The 22980-nt window shown below is 30.9% G+C and overlaps 1 protein-coding gene across 1 annotated transcript; it reads left to right on the plus strand.

Annotated features, from left to right (window-relative positions):
* Positions 1-14558: 14558 nt before the first annotated feature.
* Positions 14559-16942, plus strand: LOC133695173 (glyoxylate/hydroxypyruvate/pyruvate reductase 2KGR-like). Its single transcript, XM_062117035.1, has 2 exons — positions 14559-15193; positions 15780-16942. The coding sequence occupies exons 1-2, from the start codon at positions 14687-14689 to the stop codon at positions 16296-16298; spliced, it is 1026 nt and encodes a 341-aa protein (XP_061973019.1). The 5' UTR covers positions 14559-14686; the 3' UTR covers positions 16299-16942.
* Positions 16943-22980: the final 6038 nt, after the last annotated feature.

The raw sequence follows: 22980 nt of genomic DNA on the forward strand, positions 1-22980 counted from the left end.
TATTATTGTACTTGAAAATATGGTTTAAGAAGGATCTTCTAACTCTATACATGGAGAAGTTGGTGGTTGTTTGATTGTGATGAAATCTTTTTAATTTATATTCATCTTATATTTATGTATAAAATAATAAGGATTACTGATTTACTTTGTTAAGCTTTGCAGTAAAAATCTCTTGACATCTTAAATGTAATGGATATTGTATCAACTATTGACGCATTGTTTTGAACTTTAAGAGATGTCGTATTTGATCTTCTCCTTGCATATGTGTAATCTGTTTGCACATAATATAAGATTGACATACTACATATAAATGTTTTGTATAAAAAGGCTATAAGTCATTTATGTTAGCAATATAGATTGGTGATAATTTACCAACATTATCATTATGATATATTTAACTTAACAATATATTTTTAGTTGGAAGAATTAAATTCTAGATTCAGTGATGGGACAGTGGAACTCCTTGTACTTAACTCTGTTTTAAAATCTAAGGACAACTTTAAATCATTTAAAGTTGATGTTATTTGCAAGCTTACTAAGAAATCTTATCTTGAAGATTTTAATGAACAAGAGATGTATTATTTAAGATCTCAACTAAAACATTATCAGATTAATGTGATTCATCATAAGAGCTTTTAAAATATATCTACCATTTCTGAATTATGTTGAGGATTAGTTGAAACAAATAAGTTGCAATATTATCATTTGATTGGCATGTTGATTTGTCTTATTTTGACTTTGCTTGTTTCCACTGTCATAATAGAACAAGCATTTTCAGCTATGAAACATGTTAAAATTGTGCTTCGTAATAAAATGGAAAAGAAGTTTTTAGCAAATTCTATAATGATTTATATTAAACGAGAGCTTGTTAATGATATCAATTCGAATTCGATCATAGATGAATTTTATTCCATAGAACATTGAAGGGTGCAACTTTGATAGTGTAGTTTATTTTTTCTTTAATTTTACGTACTTTAAATATTTTTTTCATATTTTGTGTTATGTATTTGGATTGAAAATTTATTGCTAACTTGAAAAATTTATATATATGAGTTAATGATTGATCTTAGAAAACAATTTATATGTATTTGCTTTGTAGCCCATAGAAGAAAAAAAATTATGAGTTCTGCCCTTGGGTATACCTTCTCTCTTTAATAGCTTTTTAGGGAAGTTTTTTTGGTATTAGAAGTTGGGCCTAGGCCAACTGCATCACAACATAAGAATAATTTTGTCTGTTTTTGACATGTTCCTCGGGCTTATTGGAATCGAGCCTATTGTAAATATCTTTAGGACTTGTTACCACTTGATTAGTTGTATTCTTCATCTTTAAGGCAACAATAATGCTCACTTGTTTTTTACCTTCACCAAAAACCCACTTAATCCATGAAGAGGACCTTGCAGGGCAAGCCTACACATTTCTAGAAGTAAAGGGAAAGATGGCTGATAAAGAGATACAATAAGATAATTAGCCCCAAAGATGGAATGCAACAAAATAGTGGGGGAGGTGATTGATAAAGAGATATAATGGGACGATTAGCCTTAGAGATGGAATGCAAAAAGTTTAGGGTTGTGTCCATTACCAGAGTTTCTCCTTATAAAGTGAACAATAGACCTTGTCTGAGCTCGAATGAGGAAAAAACTTATTTTGTGTTGATCTCGACCTCAACCGAGTATGATGTTAATAAGATGGATATAGGGCATTACTAGGCTTTGTTACAAAGTATGCATCTTCTTTATCTTTTATTTTTATGAATCTAAATATTCACCTCTGACTTTATTTTTATACAGGTTTAACATATGAAGGATAAGAAGAAACTTTAACAATGTATGTAGACGATAACTTATTTGCATTGATAAAGGGTTTTTTTTTTATCTCTTAACTTGAATAGAGCTAAGACCAGAGAAGAGATGGAAAATGACCTTATCAACATGGATGAGCTTGTTATCCCTCTTGATGAGTTAATGAGTGAAGCCATTACTCTTGTAGAGTTGAAGAGCAGAGTTAATAGGGGAAGTCGTTCCTCCATAGCTGGGGATCAAAAGGAGTTGACCCCTCCTAAAGTGATTACGAGTCCTGTTACTCATTTTACAAGAAAAAAGGTCTCCACCCTTATAGAATCTAGCGTTATAGCCTCAGCTCTAGAGACCTATTTTATTATGGCAGTGTCAATTCTTTCACCCTTGGTTTTACCTGCAAAGACCTCTTTAGCTGTTGGGACTTTTACCTAGGATGCTTTACTAGGAGTTAGACAACTTGAGCTTGAGGATATTTTTGGGCAAGGAGGAAAGGTAGTCCATAAAGGTTATCCTATATAAGAGGATGGCTTAGAGGTGCTGAAGTGCCTAGAGAGGCTCATGACCATTCCTTCAGACAACCTAATGATGTCTGATGAGCGCTACAATAGTTATTAAACCCTTACTAGATAAATGGCCCTCCATATGAAAAAAATTCTCTAGTATGATCTTATTATTTTAATTTATCACTATTATTTTTAATAATCAATTGTCTTTAGTAGACTTTCATGATGTGTGCCTATTATAAGAGGTGTTCGATAAATAAGAGGAGCAAAGTAAGAGAGGTTATTACCTAACATAAGATAGACTAGACTATCTTTTAAAGGTTAAATAAATAAGAAGGCCTAACATAGCTCCCGTGGCTTTTTTTATATTAACAAATATACCATATTATTTTTCATTCCATGTACATTCCCTATATTAATATTCTAAATCAATTTCTTTCATCTTAACCTTTATTTCCCATTCAATCCTCATTGAATTTTTATTTTTTTTTAAATCCATTTTTCTTAGTTCACTCAACAAAAGAAACTTTTATAATTCGCATACACATATATCTTCTCAAACTATATTTTTATAACCATTACTGATTTAAATCTCACATCAAGGACAACTATAATTAAACAAGCAACTAGGCACATACATTTCTTTCAATTAGGCATACAGAATTCATTTATTTCTTAACACGTTCTTCTAAACACGTATAAAAAGTTCTAACAAAACTAATAACAATGTTACCAACATTTATAGTTTCATAATCATACGATCCTAGTCATACATATTTTATATCACACAAACATTATCATATTTACATCAATTTTTCGATGTATCCTTCCTCTATATGAGAAGTCAAACACATTCACAATAACATTCATCTTTAGATTCAATAATTCTCCCTGAATTTTCTAAATTACAACAACATAAACGCTTAAGTTAATATGCGTAACAGAACAAAACTCCTTTAAAATCATTTCCTTCATAAATATATACATTAATCTATCACAATATCACTTAATTATATACAATTCTACTTTATGTAATGTCATCCCTCATTGGTCGACCATTAGGCCTTTAAGGACCTCATGGTTTTCTTCATCATTTCTTCCTAAATTAATACCCGACACAACTTAATCTAACCCAATTGATCAATCTATAGTCAATTTATATATTTCCTATAATTTCACTTTAAACCTTAGCATCAATCTCATTATTTCAACCTCGATTGTTATCCATTTCATATGAAATTGCTAGGTTAGGTTTAGAACTCCTTATCGAATGATAATCGAGTCTTCAAACCCTAACCTATCAAAATCTTTCATGTTTTCCCTTTTTTTTTCCTTTTTTATCTTTACTTTCGCTATCTAACTCAGTATTTTCTCTTTGATCTTTCTTAATTCCAATAGTGGATGTGTTTTATTTCTTAAAACACTTAATTTTCACTCTCAATTTCACTATCTAACCTTTAAAGGTGTAAGAATAAAAGAAAAATGAAAGGTTGTCTTCTCTCTTAAAACAATACCCCGTCAGTTTTACAAGGAAAATAATTAAAACACTCGGATTGTTTTAAGAAACAACCTGACTGGTTCAGCAAATTGGTCTAGTAATTTCTCAAAACGGCTGGACCTTTTTTACTGCTAGGAAATTTAACATTTTCAGCCAAAAACATGTTATTCTTCCATCTTCTTAACATTTCTTTCCCTAATTTATTCTTCTCATCATTTTTGTCAAACCATTACACTATAATTCCAAAGACTTTATTATTTATTTATTATTTTTATTTTATTTTATTTATCCCGGGGTTTACAATTCAACAATTAACTTTGTCAAGGCATATCCCTTTATATATAGCTAGTTTGGGTTTGTATTGAAGTCCAAACTCTTCCAATTCAATGACTCATCTTACTAAGCGTTCAGACATCTTTAATTTATGGAGGATCTACTGCAGAGGCTTGTCTAATAACACTATGACTTAGTGAGGTTAGAAGTATGGTTTTAGCTTTTTGGAGGCATTCACTAGAGCAAAGGCCATGTTTTCTACTTTCAAATATCTCTTTACAACATCATAAAGAGTTCGGTTGGGGTAATAAATTGCGCATTGTATTCTTTTTTCCTATCTTACTAGTGCTACATTGATGTTAAGTCCGCCAAATCCACATCCAGATTGAGGAAAAGGCTTTCATTCTCCCTAAATTGAGACAATACTTTATGATATAAAAATGGGCTTTAAGCTTCTCAAAAGCCTTCTACAATCTAGTGTCCAATCAAAATTAGAAATGTTCCTTAAAGTTTGAACAATGGTAGAATACACTTCTCAAGGCAAGCTATGAATAGATTGAGAATAGTCAATCTCCCTATGAGGTGTTGAGCCTCTTTTATTGACTGATGAGAAGCCATCAAAAATGTCTAGAATGGTTTGAACCTTTTCTAGGTTAGGCTTAATTCCCTTTCTATTTACTAAGAAACCAAAAACATCTCCTCATTTGATAGCAAAAACATATTTGAAAAGATTAAGTTTCATTTGATGATGGTTGAGAAGACCTCTTCTATATCTATTAAATTTTCCTCAAACATCATTCTCTTTACTAGCATGTCATCAATATATATCTCCATAATCCTCCCAAGTTAATTCTTGAATACTTTATTAACCATCTACTAGTAAGTGGTTTCAACATTCTTAAGCCTCTATAACAAAATATTTCCTTTTTAGCTATGAAAGTTGTTTCTTCCTCATCATCTAGATCTATGAGGATTTGATGATATCCTGAATTGGCATCCAACGAGCTTAGGTACTCAAAACTTGTAGTGGAGTCAACCAATTGATCAATCTTAGGGAAAGGATAATTATATTTTGGGTAAGCTTTGTTCAAGTCTATAAAGTCCACACACATTCACCATTTGCCTTTGCTTTTCTTAACCATTACCATATTTGCTAGCCTAGCAGGGTATATCACTTTCCTAATAAAGCTAGCATCTAGGAGTTTATTCACCTCTAATGTTATTGTTTTGTCTTTCATCCCTAAAATTCCTCTTTTTTTAATGGGATAGATGAACAATTAAGTTAAACTTTAAGTAATGAGTATCTATTTCAGGATTGATTCCTAACATGTCAGAGGTGCCCATTACAAAATTAGATCTTTGGATATGGAGAAGCTCCATTAATGATTGTTATTGTATTGGTGTTAGGGTGGAAGCTATTCTCATGACTACTTCTTTATTTTCTCCTAAAAGTACATCCCTCAACTCTTCGTTAGCTTTAGTTTTCACCTTCATACTTTCTTTCAAGGGCCCTTTTCGGTCTAGTGCTAAGGCCTTTTTGCCTTCCAAGCAGGTATAGGTATATTGCTTTAAGGTCATCTAATTTCATCTCATTATGCCCACTTTTTTTTTAGTAAGGAACTTTAGTGCTAAGTTCTTGATGTTGATTACAAATTTAATCTGATGTGGAAGAGGTTTACCCAGAATAGCATTGTAAGCCAATGGCATGTCATGTCAATGGCCATGAAAGTTTCCTAAAAGAAGACACACTTAGGGGGTGTGCAAATAGAAACTAGGATTTTCGAGGCACCCTTCACCGGAACATTCGAGTCTTCTATCCTAATAAGAAGAGTTTTTACCGAAGCTAATTTTAAGGGGGTATCCATATCTATACCATCACTTCCCTGGAAAGAATATTGACCACACTGCCATTTTCCACTAACACTCGATGAACTTGATGGTTTGAAAGGATTGTGGAGATGACCAAGGCATCCTCATGTGGGAAGGTTGCTCTCTCTCTCTCTCTCTCTCTCTCTCTATATATATATATATATATATATATATATATATATATATATCCGTTAAAATGAAGATGATGGGTTGTGCCACGGGTTTTTGAAGAAAACCAGTTGCAATAACATATTTCTCATACTTTCTTTTCCACATGCTAAAATCACCCTATATTAATGTACAACCCAAGATCACATTGATTTCGGGTAGTGCTTATATAGATTGGTTATAAAGTTGGCTTAAGGTGAACGAGGGACTTGGAAAAAACTATAAATAAGGCCTTTTAAAATATTTAAGAAATATTTTTTATGTATGTTTGAGAGATGGGCTTTGAACAATCTTTATTTTATACTTAGAGTTTTTTGTTAAACGAAGGCAATGTTAATTACATAAAGCATAATTGATAAATATAACTAGCATATTCTGAGGGTATTTTGTTAGCCCTTAGCTTAAGACGTCTCTAACTGGTCGGGTTCTTCCTTACTTTACCTAAGATAGAAATCCCTATTCATAAACTAACAGAGATAACTTTTATATATCAACCTTTCAATTTCTTTTTTGAAAACATAACACTTTTTTGTCTCATGTCTTTTATTCTTATGGAATATACAATACTTTTTATAAGTGCAAATATTAGGTGGTGACCTCATGAGTGGAGAGTATTGAAAAAATTATTTATCTTTAATGATAATAAAGACTTATATAAAGGTGGAATTTAATGGAGTAGTGCACATTTCAGGGTATGTCATGCATTCCCTGACTAGCCTCTTTAGACTTTTTCTAAGGTTATTATCCCTCCTAGAAGAGCAATTCCACTTCATAAACCTCTATAATAGACTTTCATTAGAGAAATAAGAAGGCACATAACACAACACACTTACCTCTTCCACCTGTATATGGTTCTTAATGGCCTGCTTCACTTTGAATAAACTTTTTTTAGTAGAGCGTAGAATTCTTTCCATAAAGCTCTCATTTTTACCCCACTTATCAAGGCCTTAAAAGCCACTAATTTGATTAATTCCTTGACCTTGAGCATTTTCTCATTAAATCTCTGTAAGTATGCTCGCATAAACTTATCAAGTAACCCCAAAGAGTTTTGTGAAGCTTCTTTTAGTTGGGATGCTTATGTTAAACCATACCACTAGCTTAGTATAAAGGTTATCAAAGTTTGTACTAGAGCTTGACTCCAAATTATTATACCATATACATATTGATCCCTTGAAGGTTGTAGGTAGGATCTTGCACATGATATTACTATCATAGATGACCAATTTGAGGATGCTTTGTAGGTCTGTACGTGTTCCTTTAGGTCAGTAATACTATCATAGTTCTATAATGTCATCTTGGTGGAAATATAATCCTTGAAAATATAAGTATGCAACACCCGTCTTGATAAGGGATAATGTTATATCTGACCAAGGGTGTAGACATCATTATGCATATACTCTCATATAGTATGCTTTCTACTTTTATATTTATAAGGTTCTAGAAAGCTTGAGGTTTTTAGTAAGGAGTGGGGGTATTAATGGCTAGTCTTTATCCTATAGTAGCCAGAAAGGCACCGAGAATATTTGTTATGTGCATGAGCATCATGACAACATGAACACCCTTTAGAAGGGTTTGGTAGACGTTAAGGCTGAAAGCTTGTCAAACCTATATGTACTTGGGCTCAGCACGTAGCTAAACCCAATTATGTTGGATCTGGAAACTCACCAGACCCATTTATACTTAGGCTCAGTATGTAGCTAAACCAAATAATCTTGGGCTTGAAAGCAAACTGGACCTATGTCATTTGGGCCTGGCATTCTACCAAGCGTAGGGATATTAGGTATGGATGTAAGTCTCGCCCTTCTATCATTAGGTTATCAATTTGTTTTTGGGAATTTAAATATGGACTTAGGCTAAAAATAAAGTTTTAAAATATATTGATTCGTCAGTCATCATTGTGCATTAAATGCATATCACAATGGTCATCATCTTTGTCATCTCCTATAGTTTCGGGATGTGTTTTCCATCAAATTTTATATGATTGCATATTATATTGGTGGTCCACTCGCAATGAGATTGTGTCTAACTACATTCTTCTTTGTCAATTAAAACCTCTTATCAATGAATTTAGGTAATTCAAAATCATGTTTTAACCATATGAATTCAATTACACTATTTTTGGTCTATTTAGTTCTTATTTTTATCTTTTTATATAATTATTTTTTTCTCCTCAACTACACGTATGTTGTTTTTTAGTTTTATAATTGTCATTGGAAATTATGAGTCCTTTTTCAACACTTATATGCAATCACTAACATTAGTGGAGAAGCTTATGGGACATGTTTTTTCCATGTTCTAAGTTGCTTGTTTTTTCTCTTTCGCATATTTGCTTTCATTTTCTCTTATTTTAATTCATCTCTTTACTTCGGTATTTTCTTTTATTCTTTCATTAGGAAGTGCGACTCAACTTAGTCTCCTTTGTTTCTTTACTCTACTTTTAGGCTTTGTAATTCACTTTAGGAAAAGCAAGATACTTGATTTATTTTTTAAAATTGTTCCTTCTCTTTCTTTCACAAATTTTTCCTTCTACGCCTCATGTTTTATGTTCATATAATGTGTTTGTTATCAAGAGTATGTTATTATGGATGTTTATCCACATAGTTTTTTTGTCTACAAGTTTTGTTTTTCTATTTAGATCATTTTAAAAATCTATATTTTGGTATTGATACAAAATTATCCCTTAAACCTATTAATCTTGTTTTTTAGGAAACATAACTTCCTTAGGATTTGATATAAATCCATGATACTTACTAGATTATGAATTCCATTCTTTCATATTTTTTTTACATGAAAATAACATAAGGCACATTATGTTCTTTCTAAAGATAAAATGCAACTTGCCTTGAACTTCATGATAGCAAGCTCCCTCCATATCATATTAGGTTATTGTTTATGGAATAATGGTTTGAGAGTTTTATTTGTGGAAGAAAAAATGTACTTTTTTATTTCAAAACTAGAAGGTTTTAAATTGTATGGCTCATAAAGAGTTGTTTGGCTTTTATTTGTTTAGCTTTGTGTTAGAAAAGGTGTTTCTATGTTTGCTTCATCTTTTCTATTGCGTGATAACATGCTCCCTTTATATTTGATTAGGTTATAATTTAGGGAATAATAATCTGATAATTTTATTTGTTTAAGGAAAAAATATTTGAATTTTATACCTCAATGGTTTTTACTTCTCTAACCCATTAAAAGTTGTAAGGCTATTGTGTAGTTTTGTACTGGAAGAATGTTTTATTTATGTGATGTGTTTTTCAAGAACAAGAATCGAGGTTTACAATACTCTTATCTCTTAGTTTTTTAGGCGATCGCTTCATTTAATGACCTACTATTGCTTATGCTCAATGTGTATATATTGTATTTCCCTCCTTTATCTGCTTGATTTTGTACTCATTCACAACATTTATTGCACCTTTTTTTTGTTTGAATTTGTTTGAGCATTTTCAATGAGAGAAGCTATTTAGAACAGTCAAATTGCTAATATGGGTTTTTGAATAGCATTTTTTATATATGCACTTCATTGGGGAAAAAACCATTTAATAAAGTCAATTGTATTTTAATATATTTAATATTGAAACAACTATTTATTAATAGTAACTAACTAATATAACTCCAATCAAAACCTCATTTTTTCATAAAAATATATTAAACAAATATTTTACTCTTTTGACCAACATGTAGGAATAGCTCTCTAACTTATAAATGTTATTTTGGCTCTTAAATATCGCTCTCCTATTAGAAGTTTAGAACTATAAAAAAGAAGGATGAAAGCAAAAAAAAAAAAGTTGTCTTTTTCTTTTAGCTTTTTTTCTAAAGATGCCTTTATGGCTAGTCATATTATACTAGAGTGCTCACTATTTTTTTTTTTCATATACGCTAGCTTCACACTAAGCTTTTATTATTCTTTGATTTCCCGATTGTATTTATTCAATTTTGCTTAGAATTATTTTCTTTTAGGTAGATCCTTTTAGTTATATGTCTTTCGTCTTACTCTTTGGGAAAGTTGTGCTAACAATGGATCCAACCTCTCAACTAGGTTTCCATATTGCTTTTTTCTTTCTGTCTTTTCTAACCTTGCTTTTTACTTGATAATGTTATTACTTTTTACGCTATTATTGTGCTACTTTTTTCTTCTGTCTTTGTTGTTTTACTCTTACTTTTATTTATTCTTCGCTTCTATGATTCCCTTCGTGGGAAGGAGGGACACCTTTACGCGTTTTCTTGCTGTTTTTTTTATAACACCTTTTCCAACCCTCTCTTTATTAAGTTTTTTGTATATTTTCTTTTTCTACTTACTTTTTTAACACTGGTTGTTCTTCTTCTACTACTACTTATTCTTTGGTATGTTATTCTCTAAATAGTCTTTGTTGTTTTCATCAAACAAGCCAAGTGCATATTCTCTTCTTACAAATTGTTCATGTGATATGTTATTCTCTAAATAGCTTGCTACTTCTTTTGCCTTTTTTTTTAATTTCCTATATTGTTTTTCAATCATTGTCAATAGTCACCTTAAAGGAATCAAGTTATAAAAGCAATTATAGGAAAGGAAGAGAGCCAAGATAAGATTGTATAAAAACAACATAATTAATGAAATAATAAACCAAGATAGAACAAAGTAAACACAACAAATAATAGAACTTGAAAGCTTAACAATACCAAACCAAAAACCATTACACTAACTCTCATCTTAATGTGACAATTAAACTAGCCAAAACTAGCATACCTAACCACAAAACAAACTTCACGCAACTTAACCACAAAGCATTTAGCAAAGTCAAAAACAACAACCATCTCTTGCTTTACTGACAACCATTTAAAAAAAAAGAAAAAACCATGCAACACGAAAAGCACCAGCTATCATAGCCTTCAACCACCGTAACAACAACATAAAATATTGATGTATAGGCTTAGCTAATTCCTTATATTGATTTGTGCTTTTTTATTCTTTCTTCACATAAACCAAGGGAATCATATATAAAACAATCACGTAATATTTCAAAAAAAAAACTATAAGTGCTTCAATCAAATCTCAAAAAGAAAACACAAACCAAACATATAATAATAATAATAATAATAATAATAATAATAATAATAATAATAATAATAATAATAAGTCAATGTATGAGTCCATTATTAGCCTAGTAAACAAAGCATACCATATAATTTGCAAACAAAATAAGCAATATTGAGTTCTTCGTGATGAATTACATGCTAACATGGGAATGATGGTCCATATGTCTATTCTATACAATCCAATCATGGGAAGACCTCTCATATCAGTCATCAACAAGCTTCAATTACTTCCTCTAAAGTTGTGTAATCAAATTTAGAAAAAATAGATTAAGAAAATGATAGGCAGGAAATAACTTGAGTGCATGTAAGATTGAGATGTGTAAAACATACAGCTATGAAAATGCATGTAAGTGAAACCCTAATTTAAATATCACTAGATATTTAAGACGAGTACAGGACAACTTGTAGACTATAATATATCAACCCTAGTTTCTTAGTGTTTAAGACCCGATCATTTGTTCAAGTCCACTTTATTATGATCTTACTTAGTTTTGAATTGCAAAAACAAATCCATCTTCTTAGTGTCGCCTTATTTGTTTTTTTATGAAACTTCTCGAGCCATAACTTCCAAGAAGTAATGGATATTTGACTAAGTTTTATCATAAAAAACATTCAATGCATAATGGTCCTAGAAAAAATAGCAACACTGTAATTTCATAAGAAAGCACCTACCTTGTAAAACTCATTAAATACTTTATTTTTTACTGTTTCACTATGAATCTCAGAGATTCTATTAACTATAGGCCCATCAATAACACATAGATTAGCCATGAGGACAATCTTTGCTCACACGTCACCTTATTTGTCTCATCAATCTTTTATGAAAACAAAATCCTATGAAGATATCAAACTGCTAAAACCTACACACTCTAATCATGAGAAGCCCTCCCAAATTAGCTATGAGCATGCTTAAAATACCCAAAACCTTCCCGGTGACACAAAACCAAATGTTTAGTTCTATAAAAGATCACAAACCAGCAGAAAGGAAACAAAAAAAAATCTCCTCTAGATCAAGAACCAAAATAGACATGTAATGTACAGTCAATAGACGAAGAAAATAAATGATAAAGCAAACTTAAAAAAAAAAGAAAAAAAAACTAAAGAAAGCAACCAATTGATAAAAGAATAAAAAATAAAATAAAATAAAATCCTTCTGGAACTAAAACGAATGAAAAAAAAACCACTTTGAATATGAAAAAGATAACCATAAATCAAAATTCAGATATTTAGCCTTAGATAAGCCATCAACGGGAAAAAAAATATTTCAAGTTGACCCTCTTCACTTAGTAGTAATGAACTCTCAAGCAAGCACAAACTTTAATACAGACAAAACAAAAAAAAAAAACAACAACAACAATTGTTAAGCGATACGAACCTATAATCCTTTACAAAGCCAAACACATAGACTAAATCATAGCAACAATTAAAAACAAAAATATGTAAAAACAAAAAAATCCATCATCGTCAATAAATAAAATTTGTGAAAAAAAATAATGCAGAGAAAAAGCAACAATGGCTAGTGGAAAAAAACATATTCCCATCTCTAAAAATTATTTATAATTGCAAATGAAAGAGTAGGGAATGATGAGAGAAAAAAGCCAACATCAAATTAGAAACAACAAAACAACCTAAAAATCAAGTGATCCTCATATGCAAAACCTATCGATCAAGATGAAAAGAGAGAGATGTTGTTGTTGTTGTTCTAGAATTAAAGTAAAAAACAACACTTACAAGAAGATGAATTAGGTGTTCCACTAATTATATCAAATAATACAAATAATCACACTAAACACATAACACAATAACCAATAATACAACTAAAGTATTTAATATAAAGAGATAAGGAAAGAGAGATTGCAAACTCAGTTTTTAACGTGGTTTAGCAAGCCTACATCAACACCTTAAGTACCAACTGTACTTGAGTATTGTACTCTTTTACTAATCCAAGTAAAAGATACAATGACTTTAATGAATCCATATCAAGCAATTACACCATTTGAAGATTTCTCGTCTTTAATATTTTTTCCTTGGTAACAATACCTCATCAATGCCAAAAGTTTATTCAAACTTTCAGATGTTTACAATTATGATTTGTTTAAAAAAAAATTTACTCTCTCAAAGAGTAGATTATACAATTGAAAATAATAATCTTTATAGCTCACTTGATAACACTTAGGATGATTGAAGGTGTGTAAATGTAATGAGTATGAGATTTTATACTCTTGTGTTAGAATAAAAAGATTTAATTTTGCAAAACTTTGAGTATATAAAAATTGATGATTTCTAGTTGGTTTTTCTTTTGGAATAGCTTATATATAATGCATGTTCAAAATCTCTCTTTAATTTTGCATAAAAAAGAGTTGTGTGTGAGTGTGTGTGTTTCCAAAAGAAACTAGGTGTTTATAGCTGTTAGAATGCCTTTGACACCTAAAATGGTCAATCAGTTTAAATGACCATATCATTCAGTCGACTGGTTCCCGAAAAATTCTTAGGTGTTCATTATAGTTGAATAGCGATCAACCAGTTCACTTGGTATGCCCAAGCGGTCGACCGGTTCAGTTTAAAAACTAGTTTTGAAGTTTTAAACTTGGTGAAACTTGAACTAATTAAGTGTATATCAATCATATTTATGTATGTAATGTGAAATATGTGAGTTCATTTTAGTTTGTTATTGAGTAAGATATAAAGATTTAATAATAAGCTCTGAAATGAATCATTAATATTTAACTCTTCACTTGCTCTGTATCTTAGACTTGTTGATGGATTTTTTCATTTAATTCTATATGTTTGTTAATGTAATCTTCATATAAAATATGTTTAAATTTAATTTTAATTAAGCAAATTATTAGTCTATTTTTCATTTAATTATTATCATTAAAATATAAGATATTATAAATATTAATAAGGGACTCCTAAACAGTTTGTGTCACTAAAATTTTACAGTTTTGTAATTGTAAAATTTCAGGATTTTCTAATCAAAAGTTTCAAGTTCGTGTCATTTTTAACTATAAAAATAAAATGTAAAGTCAACTATTATTTAATCTCCAAATCATGTATCTTACTTCTTCTTCTTTTTTCCCTCTTAAAATCACTCAATGAATATCAACAACTTCTCTCTATGCTCCTGAAAGCTTTTTGTTTATTGAATAAGTTGAGATATAATAATTTCTAGCTACAAATTTAACATTTTTTATACATAATTATCATGTTAAAGAAAATCTATAAAAAAAATTTTAAATTTTTTTTTACTGGAATAAAAAGTTATTTAGAAAATTGATTCTGAACAAAGAAATGTAATTTCAAAATTATGAATTTGGAATCAAATTCATGGATTATAGAAATACGAGAACAAAAGAACATGATATTGTGATTGAAAAAACTAAAGTATTTCTCTATTGCCCTAGTCTCTCCAAAACGTAGCATACAATGTTAACTGTATCGTTCTGGTTATGCACAGATTTGACATGTCGTTTTAGGAGGTCCCCAACCATGTTAACTGACTCTCAAAATGGAAACGAACCACCACACAACCCAACAAACAGAAAAGGAGAAGAACCCTAACCTTGAAAAAATCTCAGGCATAAAAATGAAGTCCATTGGAGTCCTAATGACTTGTCCGATGCACAAATACCTAGAACAACAGCTAGAAACCCACTTCAATCTCTTCAAACTATGGCACTGCAACTCCTCTATAACTGAATTCTTGAAAACCCATCAAGGAAACACAATCAGAGCAGTAGTGGGTAACACTGAGATTGGTGCAGATGCGGAACTAATTGCGTCATTGCCAAGTTTGGAAATTGTTGCCAGTTACAGTGTAGGATTGGATAAAATTGATTTGAGAAAGTGTGAAGAGAAGGGGATTAGAGTTGCTAATACCCCTGATGTTTTGACTGATGATGTTGCTGACTTAGCAATTGGGTTGATATTGGGGGTTTTGAGGAGGATTTGTGCCTCTGATGCTTACGTCAGGATTGGCAAGTGGAAGGATTCTGATTTTGGATTGGCAACAAAGGTCTATTAAGCTCTCTCTCCCTCTCTCTCTCTCTTTTTTTTTTTTTTTGTTATTTATCAGCATTTTAATATTGATTTTGTGTGATGTGGATTGCTGTCTTTGGATTCTTGGATTGATAACTGGTGAATGGAAGGTACAGGCTTGTTAGATATGAAAATCTCGTATAGCTTAAGGAATTCTGGAGATTGTATCATTCGTAACATACAAGATTAGTTTCCTTTACGTTTGTACGTCTAGCATTACAGATCTCATGTTTTGTTTGAAGTCACTTGCTGTCTCTCTTGATTTGAATCCTGGTATAGAATGATAACTAGGAGGTTATGTCCAGAAAGGACCACGATTCGTTACGAGAATCATTTTTTGGTTACAATTGACTGGGAGAAACTATATACATTACGAATTCTTTGTGCCCTGCTAGTGGAGAGCTGACATTATGGAAGGAGTTGGATAAACTCCATTCCATGAACACTGCAGAAATTCAAAATGCTTGAGTGGACAAATTGGAAGCTGAATTGACTGTTCTCCCCTTGTAGTTTTATATGGAGTTTGAATTTTGTTCGTTGATATTCTTCCTTTTCCCTTTCAGTTTAGTGGTAAATCAGTTGGCATTGTTGGGTTGGGCAGGATTGGTACAGCTATTGCAAAGAGAGCTGAAGCTTTTGGTTGCTCCATAAGTTACTTCTCCAGGTCACAAAAACCATTTGCAAACTACAAATTCTACTCAAACATTATTGACTTGGCCACCAGTTGCCAAATCCTCATCGTGGCATGTGCTTTGACAGAGGAAACCCGCCATATTATCAATAGCGAAGTCATTGATGCACTGGGTCCAAAGGGCATTCTAATAAACATTGGACGGGGTGCTCACGTGGATGAAACTGAGCTTGTGTCTGCATTGCTTGAAGGTCGGCTTGGTGGCGCAGGGCTTGATGTGTATAAAAATGAGCCTGAGGTACCTGAAGAATTGCTCGGTCTTGGCAATGTTGTCCTCCAGCCTCATGTGGGATCTGACACTGTAGAAACTAGCGACGCAATGGCAGACCTTGTCATTGCAAACTTGAAGGCACACTTCAGCAAAAAGTCCCTGTTGACTCCAGTTATATGATGGTTATGCCAAAGACAAGGCTTGAGTCAGGTGCCCATGTAGATTTCCTTCGGTTCTCCAGATTTTTGTCTTGTCTACATCGCTAGAAGCTCTGTCCATGATTTTCTAGCATATTGAAAAGTCCATTTGAGCTCATAGTTGTTGTTAGCTACGAAATTTCATGAAGTCAGTAGCCCAATTGGCAGTCTCCAGGAATCACCCAGTACCTCCAAGGAGATTGGTAAGTCGCAACCATTGTTTATTTGCTAACTAGAACTGGCTCACCAAAATCATGGGGGGAAAACCATAAAAGACAGGTAAAAATGTGAATGCGCAATGATAAAGGTGAACATCATGAAAAACATGAAAAGATCAGTGCAACTGCTTTGTGACCTCTTTTTTGTTCTTTTTCGCTTCTACTATTCTGAAGTACCTATTTTCCTCCCTTCCAATTGCCTCTCTGGAACTTTCTTGGCAATCAAATGCAGAGACTTAATCAATCAGGGAGAAGAAGCTCCTTTGAAGATTAGGAAATTGAGGGTCTCCATTCAGAGACAATGACTCTTATTATGCTTTTTTTCCTTTTTTAAAAAAAAAAACCGGGGATGTTCATGTTGTTTTGGATATGTAAATTTTATTTCTAAATATATTTTATAATTTGAGAAGTTCATATATATATATATATATATATATATATATATATATATATATATAATTGTTAAACTAATTCTATATAAGCTTTAACTAAATAGATGTCTTGCATTATGCCGTGGGTTGGATTAGATTTTTTTTAATTTAAAAAAAAATATTCAGGCAATGATATCTTTTTAAAGTAGCAAGAAAAATCTAGAACCCTAGTCATTGTCTTGAATGAATTTAAAAGTCTTGGTTAATTTAATAATATGATTAAAAAAATAAAGATAATAAGAAAACAAAAAAAGACCAATGATTAATTGAAAAATATGAGCGTTTGTCAATATTATAAAAATATAACCTTTATATTTTCTTCGAATATCTCAACAATCTTATTTGATAATAAAGCAAAAATTAAATGAGAATAACCTCATAAAAAAATGAAAGAAATATGAAACTTAATTACGATTATAACAAACGTTGAAGGACGAACTAAAAAAAATCAATTTTAAAAAGGAAAAAAAATTTGACTCGAGTCAGCAAGCTAAATTTGTAGCTCAATCGTGAGATTGAGATAACCTCATACAAAGAAATTGAATAAAATAATGGAGGTCAACTCTCAAGCAAACTAAATGATGAAATAAAAAAATAAAAAAAATTCAATTTAAAAAAAAAAAAAACAAGTCAACTCAGGTTAACTAGACTAACTTGTGACCTGGTATATAAGATCGGGATAACCCCACAAAAAAAAAGTGTAAAAAATCATGAAGTTCAAGATCTAATAACCTAATGTCAAATGATAAAATTGAAAGAAAAAAATAATTTTAAAAAAGAACTTAAAACAACTAAAGTTAAATCAGGTTAATTTTTGAAATTTGTGACCCAAGTTATAGGATCGGGATTACGCCATAAAAGGCAAACACAAAAAAATCACGAAGCAAAATTTCCAATCATTTAAAATTAAAACCACAAAAGAAATAGCAATCAAAATAATGAGGATAAAATATGGTATAAAAAACTAAATAAAAGAAAACAATGGGGGACTAAATTGAAAAATAAAATCAATCAAGAAAAGGACACAAAAAAATAGCAATCAAAAGAATGATGATCAAATTGGATAAAAACTTAAATGAAATAAAATGTTGATGGATGAAATTGAAAAATAATAATCAAGAAATGATAAAACAAAATAGCAATAAAAAATAAAAGGACCAAATTTAACACAAAAATTAAATGTTGATGGATTAAATTGAAAAAAAAATCAACTTGAAAAGGAATTAAAAATAAAACAAATAACAATCAAAAGAATGAGAATCAAAATTGATACAAATACAAACTGACATGACACATTTAATTTTTGGAAGAGCTGACATGAAATCCAAAGTGAGGAGAGAGAAAAGAGGGAGGAAAAGAAAAGAAATCCACTAGAGACCAACCGCTGCTCCAACGTGCACACATACCTGACCACCATGAAGAGGATGACGCAATGTTTTCAACACCATCACGAAAGGTGGCATTTGATCGCTAGAAGATGCCACACACGCCGTCAAAAAAGCGTGGGCGGCTCCAACTCACTACATGCGCCAACCACTTTTATTTTTTAAGTATATTTATATTAGTTAAAAGATGGGATTGTCTCTCATTTAAATTGATTATAACTAAAAAACTATGATGAAAATACAAAAAAGCTCTTGAACTTCAATTTTTTTTTCTTTTAAGGGAAATGTAATCATTTCACTGTGCAATCATAGCATTAACATACCAAAAAACCTCTTGATCGCAGCTTTAGTTCTCTTGTTTTTAAGGGTATTTGAGGACTGATTTACCTCCCTAATCAACATGATAATGACAAATGAACCTTATAGAAAAACTATTTTGCTCCTAATAGCTAGTCAAATGATCTTGTTTGAGAATGATAAAATGGTAATTTCAGTGTTCTAGTCCATAATGAATTGTGTCTAGGTGCATATAAAAGGCTAATCTCTTCTAGCTTTTGTGTTTAGTTAGGTTTGTTTTCTAAATAATAGCCTATTTTATTAAAAAAGAGATTAAAGCCTACCATGTTTTTTTTTTTGAAAATTCTATTCAATCCCAATTTTAACTACAAATAAACATATCCAAAATGATGAATTTTCTTTTTAATTTGATGATATTTAAGTAATGGAGGCTTTTGTAATAAGAGCATTGATTATGAGGAGATAGTTAGGTGGTGGTTAATGGATGATATTTGGATGGTGGTGGTTGATGTTGTAATTGTGGTGACGACTATGATTAGATGATGAGATGAGGATGATCGATGAAGGTGTTAATTAAAAATTAAAAGTGATTATTTTTATAAATAATTTAAATAATTATATAAAATTTAAAGATATTATACATCACTTAATTTCTGATAAATCAATATACTTCCTAAAAGAGAAAAAAAAAAGAAAAAACAATGATTTCTTCTGACCATATTGAAAACACCATTGAATTAAAGTCATTATCATTCCATTAATTATTTTATTAAATTATCTTCATTGGGTTTAATTATAAAAGGCAGAAGAAAGTTCAAGTGATGAAGATGGACAGCACAGATTTTCAAGCATAAAATTCAACAAGAAATCATAAATTCATCAAAGCTCAATCTACAGAGGTTCAACATAACCAGTAAGTGGCCCCACATAGTATTTTAATAATGTCGTCCCATCCACAGCACGCGGGCGCGGTAGTGGATTTTAGACTTTTTAGACTTTTAGCAGCTTGTCTCGCACTTTCTTTTTTTGTCCTTCTCATACACTTAGCATAACAAAATATACTTGAGAATGGGGAAATCAAGAGCACCGTGAATTGTAATAGTCAAGTTACGATTTTACTTTACCCCTCGTAACAGAAACATTTAGCTTGAATGACAGGGATAACAGGGTTTTATTATTATTATTATTATTAGTTATTTAACGGTTAAAATACAGCTTAACTCTCTTTAATTTAATTTTTATTTTGATTTTTATTCTTAATTTTTTAATTATTATTTTATTTTATTTTGTTTTTTTATCCTTTTGTATAATAGATTTTTGTTTTTTAATTTCATCATTCAATGTTTGATTTATTTGAGATTGAGTTTCATGAATTTTTCATATATAGCGCTTCTGTTTTAATGACCCGGATTATGGGTTTGAAGAGGTGACACGAGTTGACATCTTTTTTTGAGTTATTTTTTATTTTATCATTCAATATTAATTTTTTTTAAAAAATTAGCTTTATGATTTTCTTTGGTTTATATTCTATCAAGTTATCTTATTCTTATGATTTAGATCGTAGGTTTTGAAATTTAACCTGAGTTGACTTGCCCTTTATTTCTAATGTTATATGTCATTATGTTATTTCAGATTGACATAGACCAAGTTTTTTCGTTTATTTTATTCAATTTTGTGCTTTCAAATATATTTTTTTCAGGCTATTGTTATCGTATTTTTTTTATTTTGATCTATTTATTATTATTGATTATTTTTTTATTGTTTAATTCAATTTATTATATTATATTAAGACCATAACCCGAAACGTTAATTAAAAAAAGAAAAAAAATACGCGACGTAACATGATCCACGTCATTATTTATTTCTCATCTTCGATCGTCTCTTCTTGGGCTAGCTAACGGTCACCACTCCGCACCTCTAGGGGTCCCCACTAACGTCGTCGTCGTCGTCTCTTTATTATCATCACTATTTGGCAGTGATTGCTTTAGGCTAGCCCATGGTGACTTGATTGGTCTTTGATCAGCAGTGCCTAGCAAAGGTGCCTCCGACTTTAGTAACGACAATTGCAGGGATTTGTAACATTTAATAATAATAATAATAATAATAATAATAATAATTGATGCTTCAGAGATAAAAGGATAGCTGAAGGACACCTGTAGTGAAACATCTTGAAATGTTTTTTTTCCCCCTGTCGGCGATCAATGACTTCTGATATGTCGGTGTCTGAGATACGGCGAGGTGTAGTTGAGTTTTTTCTTACAAAGACTGCTAAAATTCTCATGGAAGCTCAAAACCAGGTAACCAGTCGCTTTTTAGCCGTTTGTGTCCCCAGGAGTCAATGGGCCAATGGCAGGCTCGTGGGTTATTTTGATAGTCGTACGAGCAGCGATCTTCGACTTTGTGATTCTTAAGATGGGTGCAAGAGTGTTTCTGGGATCATTTCAATATCATTTCATTTACATTATCTTTGATTGGATGCTATACCGCAGGGCAGGGGTTTTGATGAGGCTCATAGAGAAACTTCGTTCGGATGTATGGAGGCTCAATTCGTGGATGATTCTGAGCTAGAGATGTGGGTGTTATTTGTAAAATAACTTTTTAATAGTTAAGTTAGGGTTGTGTTTGAAGGATGTTTTTTTTTATTAGAAAAAAAATATAAAGAGAGTAATTGCGGATACGTAGTAGTTATGAGTGAGAATATTTTTTATTTTTATTTTATTTTATTTTGTTTATATAGCTTACCTTGAAAAAATAATTATAAGTAACTCATTATGAATTACAAATAGGTGATATGAACAATAAACCAGATAGAAAAAGAAAAAAGAGAGGGAAGAAAGTGAAGGAAAGGATAAAAAATCCAATTGAATTTAGCCTAAAAGAAATCCAAGTGAGTCTAAAAATAACCAAACTAAGCTCAACATGGGCTTAATTGCGTTTAATTTGATTTAGTCAAAATAATATTTATGTTAGTTTTAGTTTAACCGGTGATCAAACCAAGCTTACAAAAGTTGAATTGAGGTTAAAAAGAGTTAAAAAGAGTTGAGATCATTAACTCGGATTAATATAAAAATAAAAATAATTATTATTATAATTTTAAAATTTAATTTAATGGTCAACTCGATGTCAATTATGGATCGGGTTGATCATGCACTAAATATCTTTGAGATTTATTTAAACATCTTAAATATTCTATAATCATTTACAGAGTTATTGGGTACCAATCATCTCGAACCTCACTATTTTGTTCTCTCCAACTTGTTCTCACTGTTTTTGACAAGTCTCAAGGTGCTTATCTTCATGCTTGAGTTTGAAGGGTGAACTTGCTTTCTTGTCAAGAAATTTAAACACGCAAACAAGTTTAGAAGAAACTAATTGCTTGTATTTATTAGGAGGTCATTAATTAGAGTTCGTTTTTAGGGTTATTAATTAATTAAGGTTAGCGATGGATTAGTGCTAGGGTTTAGAGTTTATTTTTCAGATTTAAGGTTATTTTTATGATTAGAATATTGCTTAGAGTTTGTATTTATATTTGAGTTTAATTTTTTATTTTTTCAGTCACCATTACCAATTGCATTTTTTTTTAAATCATTGCTTTAACAAAAATGATACAGGGCTGTAGGTAATTTACATGGTTTTGAAACCCGGCCTGACCTAACAGGTCAATCCAGGATTAAAACCGGGCCGAGTTTTAGAAAAAATAGAAAAAGTCAAAACTCAGGGTGATCCGATCAAAAACCCGGTTGCAACCAGTTAATTTTTATTTTTTTTTTTACTAAAACAACGTTGTTTTAATTTTTTTTAAAAAAATAAAATGGATCCAGATGATCCGGACGACCCGGTCAAAACCTGAAATCCAGACTTTAAATCAAACCAAGTTTAAAAACTATGGTAATTTACATAGAGTTTGAATAAACAACCATTAAAAAAATGAATAAATTAATACAAGAAAAAGACACCTTGTTTATGAAAGAGATGGGAAATGAAATAACACAACCGTTGTGAATAATCTTCTAGAAGGTATATAATACATGGTAGGGCATTCCACATAATCAAGCATGCCTTGAGTTAAGTGGTGTTCCTAGGTTTTTATTAAATTTTATTAGTATTGGATCCATGATAAACTCTAAACAGATAAAAAATAAAAAAAATATCAAAACAAAATTATTATATTTACTTAGTGTTTGTTCTAACTAGTTAATTTTTTTTTTGTGAAGCACTGTATTTATGTTTTCATCAATGCAAAATTAGTTCAAAAAAACTGTAATGTTACTGGTCCGATAATTTATAGCATCCAACTCGATTTAAGGATCAATCTGACTGTTAAGCTAGGATAA

This window comes from Populus nigra, chromosome 1, assembly GCF_951802175.1.
Source record: "Populus nigra chromosome 1, ddPopNigr1.1, whole genome shotgun sequence".
NCBI classification, from domain to species: domain Eukaryota; kingdom Viridiplantae; phylum Streptophyta; class Magnoliopsida; order Malpighiales; family Salicaceae; genus Populus; species Populus nigra.

Bases quoted from the DNA above. Each gene is read 5' to 3' on its own strand.
- LOC133695173 (XM_062117035.1), top strand. From the start codon at position 14,687: ATGGAAACGAACCACCACACAACCCAACAAACAGAAAAGGAGAAGAAC. The intron at 15,194-15,779 runs GTCTATTAAGCT...TTTCCCTTTCAG, and splicing joins ATTTTGGATTGGCAACAAAG to TTTAGTGGTAAATCAGTTGG.